The sequence below is a fragment of the Morone saxatilis genome, unplaced genomic scaffold (genome assembly GCF_004916995.1).
Source record: "Morone saxatilis isolate NCDOM2014 unplaced genomic scaffold, NCSU_SB_2.0 Contig2, whole genome shotgun sequence".
Classification (NCBI taxonomy): Eukaryota; Metazoa; Chordata; class Actinopteri; family Moronidae; genus Morone; species Morone saxatilis.
In genome coordinates, this window is record NW_023339762.1 from 3,637,895 (window position 1) to 3,645,497 (window position 7,603).

General features: G+C 39.9%; 1 protein-coding gene across 1 annotated transcript in view; it reads right to left on the reverse strand.

Moving 5' to 3' along the window:
- Positions 1–6,934, reverse strand: part of kiaa1549la (KIAA1549-like a) — a gene marked incomplete in the record, with an annotated part of 101,197 nt that extends 94,263 nt beyond the window's left edge. Inside the window, 1 exon segment of the mRNA XM_035664260.1 lies at positions 6,456–6,934. Coding sequence (XP_035520153.1) covers positions 6,456–6,696 — 241 coding nt within the window.
- Between the last annotated feature and the right edge of the window lie 669 nt (positions 6,935–7,603).

Genomic DNA, 7,603 nt, shown 5'->3' on the forward strand with positions numbered 1-7,603 from the left:
TCATTCTAAGGTAACGAAAATACAAGGATTCCTCTATGCAGGTGATTACACACTGATAAAAATATACCTACACATTATATATTCTATTTCTGCCATGTATACATCCATGATTTGTTAAGAACTAAAATGTGATTGCAATTGAGATGTGGATCTTGAACTGGTCCCATTCAGGATTTAACAACAGTCAATGATAATAATAATCTTATTAGGAATAAACCTGTGTGAACTGTCTCTCCGTAGCTGAATAAGGCTGGCCTACATACTGTATTGTACTGTATTTTAACGTCAGCCATGATGGTGGTACACGGTGCAAAAAGTTTGAGAAAAAATTTGTTTTCTTGGGTCAGCACCATTGGTATGTAACATAAAGAGTTGCCCATTATTTTAACAGTTAACAGTTATTGCTTACATTACCACATATGGATCATGAATGTTGCCATTACAAAAGGCTGAAAAAACATCCCTTAGCTTTTACCAAACTTGCCACAGCACTGTGCTTTATTTTCCGTTATTTGGTGACATATCCTTCTTAATACATTTAGGAGACATAGTTTGACACAAAATAAATTGAGCAGAAGTGAACGAAGTGAACTGTGGCTTCGGCAACCTTTTGGAATGAATCTTGGAAATGTTATTTACTTCAGCGCTGAAGAGGACACAGCGGAGTGTGCTGCCATTCATTCAATTTGTCAGGGTTTCTAAACCGATGAACTGAGCGATGGTGTGTGAGCGAGAATCCTTATGAAGCCAAGTAGCTGACATCATTAAAGCAGGTTGTAGCACAGCAAGTGTTCTCATCTGTCAACCATCATCAAAGTTTCCAGAGGGATCACAACCGGCAGCCTCCATGCATTAAACACAAGCTCGGTGCTTAAGTGCACCATGAACCTTGTGGAATTCACTGCGATTACGTACAAACAACTAAAAATGACATATTCTTATTCTGAAAAATACAGTGTAAAGTCATTCTCCTTTCAGATTTAATAAAGCTCTGCTGAGATAAATATTTATGGATTTTATTGTTTTGATATTTGAGTGCAACCAAATCAGCTTCAACAGTGCAAAAGCTCTGCAGATCCTGCTCTCACAGGGTTCCCCATGTGTGACTGTATGCATATGAAGCAGCAGCATGCTAACACGCCATCTCAATGCCAGTTTTTACTTTGAGCTGAAAATGTATCGACCCCACAATCACACTTAAATTCAACCTCAGTGAGCGTCTGAATATGACTGATTACCTGCTCTATTTCTTGCTCTCTTGTATATAACACAACAGCGAACAGTAACATTGCTTTTCTTCAGAGAAGATGCATCACAAGAAACTTTTTCCGGCTACAGACACAAAACTTTTAATCAAACTGTCAGAGCTCTGATCCTCAGCCAACTCCTCCACTCTCAGAAACCACAGGAGACAGACAGGAGCCAGGCTATACTGCACATAATCAGCACAATCGATCACTTTAGTTGATGACAGCAGATAAATGATTATCAGCAGAGGATTTATCAATGTGGTCAGCCGTTCCATTCCTCACTGTCCCGTCAAGGTTATTAGACTTGGTTCCTCCATTTAAAGGCCAAATAAATATGTAAACATGTCATCCTATACTCAGCCAGAAAGGTGGGGCCTCATTTATATTACATAACTGACCTTTAATTACAGCAGCTGCATCAGAGCAGTCGTATGAAATGTATCGTCCCTTCAGGTATCTAAAATCAGACTGGTGTCTAGGGCTGGGTATCAAACCAAAACACTTTCTTAGTGTGAGTGTCCGTAGAGTAGTAGGTATAGAAAATGTATGCTGTAACTGTCAAGTACCAAAAGCTGGAAGGCATGCATGCGTAAGATGCCAAAACACTGCAGGTGGTGGTTTATAATACTCTGAGACAGTGTATACAACTTTGGAAAGTTATCACTTTGTCAATCATTTGTCTTCCCTCTTGATGGAAAAAGTACACATACTTGCATGTATGTGAATGGCTAACACTATTCTATTCTCACTAAAGTAAACAAGGGTTTATATGCGTTTTAAAAATCTTCCTACACCACAACTGTAACAATGACAGTGGCGAACAATATCAGTGGGATCACTTTCAGAGCAATATTGTTATATACAACTTATTCAACGCTTATATAACATAGTATTAGGCTGCAAACAAAATCTAAAAAAGTTATTATACTTGAGAAAAAGATGGTTCTCTGAAGTTCGCTTGGTCCTTACTGATGTCCTCTTGTAAACTAGTTTTGGATTGTCTGAACTCCTCCCATCTTTGAAGAACTTCCTGAACCCATAATATCACTCTGGTTTACTTCTTGTTTTCTGCACAATGTACAGCAGTACATTGTTATCATTATAATTATTGTTATTCATAGTCATTGTTATACTATAGTTATACTGCAGTTCTTATTTACCTGTTGACTTGCATGGCAGGACTGAGACACAGTGAGTGAGTAGGGCTTGAATATTACGTTTTGATTAAGACTTTTCGCTTAATAAATGGTATAAATTGCATCTTGACTTCTATATCAATTTTTCTGTTAAACGCATCACAGTGAAGAGCCCACTTACCGGCTTTTTTTATTGATAGGAGTCGCTACAAGCACCTTTACTCTGGATAACCTCAACAGTTTCTGTTGCTTGTATATCTAAAACCTGGGCAAATAAACCCCAAACTATATGCATGGCCAGATAATAATAAACGTAAGTAAAAAAAAAAAACCCATTTATTTTTGGAATAACTAGTAGTAAATAGTAGCTTTAATATTAGCAGTTTGCTTGGATGTTTATTTCATACAAGTTTTACTTTTTTGTGATGTTAACTTCCCGTAGTCTTTGATAACTTAAACTAACTTAAATCATAATTTTGCTAATTGACTGTATTTTACTTATAAGAACATCTGCTTGTATTTAAACACCATTAAACAATTGCTTTTTTCTTTTAAAAAAAGATCGTTTTGGTACCAGTACCAAATTTCAGGTATCATATTGGCAATACTGACATTTTTTAACAATACCTAGCCTTACTTTTTTATAATATATCACCATTACCACAGTGATCTTTTTGTTTCCATATTTGTTATCTTAATGTATGTCTTTATATCTGTATGTGGTCTTTTCCTTGTTTCTTCTGCTTTGTTAAAGATTTATGGGAGGAAAGATATGAAAAGACAAAGACAATCTACCATCTTGCAACATGCTCTTGTTAATTTTGAACTAATTAGTTACTGGCTGCAGCCCAATCTTTTAATCTTCCTTTATTCTCCAGAGCCCTCTGGACACTTCTGGTAAACCTAAATTGTGGCAAGAAATGCTAGGCTAGTGGTTTAACTCGTGCAGTAGATGTTGAGTACAGAAAGAGTTGAGAAAAGGGTCACATACACAACTGATGTTTAATTCTAAAAAAACAACGGCACTGTGCAGTGAGTGACTCAGAGGTGACCAGAGAGTCGGGTGTTCGGCAGCTGGAAGGGTTTGAGTTCAAACCCCACCAATCTCCCAGTGCTTCAGAGAGCATTTCATCTCCACTAGTGTGTGTCACTGGATGCTGATTATTAGGCAACAGACCTGACACTTACTCAGACGTTATTTCAATCCCTGACTGACAAACACAGACACACAGTGAGAAAAGTACTAACTGCTGAACTGTTCCCATGGTAACACGGACCAATAGATCTCAGCTATTGACTGAGGATGAAGATCTCTGTAGACCTATTAAAGAAAACACCTACACACACAAATTCTGCGAGTGCCCGCAGACACGAATGCTCACACACACACACACACATACATAAATCACACACCAGCTAGGCATCAGCCTCCAAAACATATTTTTGTTATAAATGGAGATGGAGAATACAAAAATAAACGGGGAATGTTTTCCGTCTAAAACGACCTGAAACAGCTGAATGCTTGAGTAACCAGGTAAGAGAGTCAAATCTCCCCAAGCCATGCTGTGGAAAAGCTTGCTCTAAAGTGGCACAGCAGCATGATATAAAAGAGGATATGTTGAGAGTGAGTGGGCGATTTGCTCAGATTTAACTGGGGAGGCTGGGCACATAAACTGTCTTTTTCCAAATACTTTGGCAATCACTTCCATATTCAGTATCTCTGGCTTTCATTCTCAAATCTGCACCTAACAATGGGGTATGCATTTCATACGTCTGTGCTAAACACAGGGGCGCAGTCATTCTTTATTACCCTCAAAGGACACCCTGAGTAGTGGTGGCATGTGTTAGTGAGAGGAAGCCGTATTTCATTATTTTCTGATCTGAGAGTTTATAAGACAGATTGCTTAGGTGCTACGACTGAGAGAGTGTTCTTCTGACCCTCTGTGTGCCAGTTAGCCAGTCAATCACTTAAATACTTATCAAAATATAAAATAGCAGCAGGCAAACAAAGCAGCAAGTAAACCAATCAACAATTTACTCACTCCTGTGATGTCAATGTGAAACAGAAAAAGGCCATTTGTTCTGCTTTTGGCTTCAAATGACTCAATTCTAGGAAAATGGAGAGGATGATTTTTTTACGGCTTGTTATTTTTCAAGGTTGTGGTTGTGTGTGGTGTGTTTAGGAGGGATATATTGTTATGTGGCACCAAATTATGTTTGCCTGAGAAGGTATTATTTGTTGTCCATAAAAGCAAATGATCTCAGTGGATAAAAGAGGCATCTTCAGTTAATCAGTGCTTCTACGAGATCTACACATATCGCCTGGTGACATTTAACAATAATGAGAATAATTTTATGGAGACCTGAGAGCCACTTATCAATTCATTGCCACCACATATTGCAGACAGCCAAGGGTTACTTTCAGGTCAGATACAATATAATTATCAGCAAACATTTCATGAAGCATATTCACTCTGTATGAAATGAGATGTTGACCTAATGTAGAAACTAGGTAGGTGTATTTAAAGCAGAGCTTGGGTGGGGGCTGACTTACCTTCTTTGTATTTGTGTATTATTTGTATAGCGACGGTTAAAGATACAGACCTGTGTGTTGCTTTGGTTCATTATGGTTGAGAAAAAGTAACATATATTTTTAAACTTCAGCAGCTCCATGCCTCATACTGAAAACCCTCCACATTGTCTGTGAAACATCCTGAGTAAAACTGAGTCATTATTCCTGGAAAGAGACATTTGACATTTAGGTTTTTCAAATGTCAACTTCAGAGCTGCCAGCACCAAAGTTGAAATTCCATTCACATCCAGTCTCAGTGGCCAAGATCTCCGAACCTCTGTAAATAAAACCAAACTTTAATCTATTTGCATAGCTAGTTATTGGTAGGGTTACATGGAAAAATATGTTGTTGTTGCCAGTTGCATCTCTGAGTACATCTGGAGCTGGCTCGAGCAGTTGGATTTGAATCTCGGAAGCATTTACATCTGGGTTTTATAGATTTCTGTTTTTTTTTTGTATGGGCAGCTTTCCCACTTTGGTTCAGTTGTATTCATGCTTAACTCTCTGTGATACTCATTTGTTTTCAAGAACCTGTCAAAAACATAATCAGTGCAAACTTGACTTCGTCCAGTCAAGGCCTCCTCCATGGTTTCTTGGAGGTTGGTTGGGGTTGAGATTTATTTTATTTAAGAGTTCAGTCAAGCACCTTCCAGTGCTTTAAAAACATTCAATGTATCCCTTTAACAAAACCTCTGGGGAGTCCAAATACTAAGCAAGTAATAGCAAAATAATGTCTGAAAACGGATCAAAAATATCATTTCTTTTTGTTGGCAATATTGAGAGAGCTGTAGTCAATGAGACTGAAATATGTAACCTCTTTGATGCTATTTTCGTGGTTTCCTCAGATGGCTGTGAAGACAAGGAGATCATACATTATTTATCTGTGCCGACTATGAAACGTCCCCTATGGATCTTGTTCGAGGTTGACCACCTCGGGGCTCATGCTCCATGAATGAATAAAAAGTTTCATCTTTAATACAAAGAAACATCCGGCCGCGGAGAGCGCGCTGTGGCGGCGCAGCGCTGCGGTCCGCTGTGCGCTCCGGCTGCGTGTTTGGGGACGTGACATCGGTTAGGGCCTGTGTGTGACCACACTGATGCTTTAAATCGATTCATATCTTTAAAATGCAGTCAGACCAATAAATCAAATTAGTGAAAAAATACATGCTGTGAAAACAACAACAATGCCCCCAGAGATCAGTAAAAACAGCTCCAGACGCATCGAGATGCCTGCCTTATCTTACACAAGCCACTGTTGTTTTTAGTGGTTATATCTAACAGTCTGATGAGATCTGCCACACACAGACATTCTCCAGAACTGGCCGATAAAGAACTGCATTAATAATATAATAGGATGATATCAAGCCAGCTTGAGACTGGGAGCCAGAGCATTCAGCGCCACTCCGGTTGTGGTGTTTAAGGTTGAATTCTTGGATTATAAGGAATAAAAAGGGCCACTCTCACAGGTTGGAAGATAACACAACATCAGTGTCTTACCGTCAGCGGCCAAGGAGCTCTGCATCATCAGCATCAGCACCGCGCCGATGGTCACAATCCACCGGGCCAGCATCCCATCCAGCGCCCGCGTCCTCCTCCTGTTCCTCGGCGAACAGACGGCCACCATCCCGGCGTTCAGCATCCATACCGCCGGAGAGGAAGAGCAGGGGTCTCCTTTATTATTTACCCCTCCAACTCCGGGGCCACCGCTGCTGGAGAGGAGCGCATGTTTGGGAGCCATTGGTCAACCAATTAATCCTGAATGGAGAGCATCTAACGGCGCTGCTGTGGTGAAAGGCATCCGATCAACGTGCCCCCGGTGCGGACAAGCAGGGCTCGGCTCTCCATGAGCCTGCTGGAGGCTGCGGGATCGATACGGAAACAAAGAGTCTCACCGAGTCTGTCTGTGTGTGTACGCGCGCAGTGTGAAGTCTGATGTCCCTACTGCGACCGCAAGGCGCTCTCCATCTCCGCTGGCAGCTGCAGCAACACACGGTCACAGTACCGGAAACCAGCCCATCCTGCCTTCAAAATAAACGCCTGCAAATCGCCTGGAAGTGCATTTGGCATGGTGTGGTTAAATGGGCACTTTTTTTTTTCACAGTGGTGTTTAGTGTAGATAGCCTACTAGCTGTAGTATACATTGAATAATGTCTTCTATGGCTCATCATTAGGATCTGGCTTTGGAAACTTGGGTCCTACTCAGAGGTTTAATGCTAATGATCATGTTTCTGTTTGTGTCATCAGCTACAACATATACACAGGCTGAGCTACCGCAGTGGTGCTGTCCCAACACAATGCTTATGAACACACATACAACACGTGTTAATCCTTATGATTAAACTAGGGCTAAAGATTCGTTTGTAAAAGGCAGAAACAATGTGTCTGAACAATCTGCCTGAGTAAATCAGGTCGGCTGAACCAGTGATCTCTTTTAAGTCTCTTCTTAAAACACACTTTTATCAGAGAGATTCAGATTTCAGAAGTATCCTTTATTTCCTGAATGTTTTTCTTTTCTTTTCTTTATATGACTTGTTTTTATTTTATGTGAAGAACTTTGTATCGTTGGTTTTGAAAGTGCTCTATACATTTTTTCTTCTCTTCTTCATTATTATTATTATTATTATTATTATTATTATGATTATAGT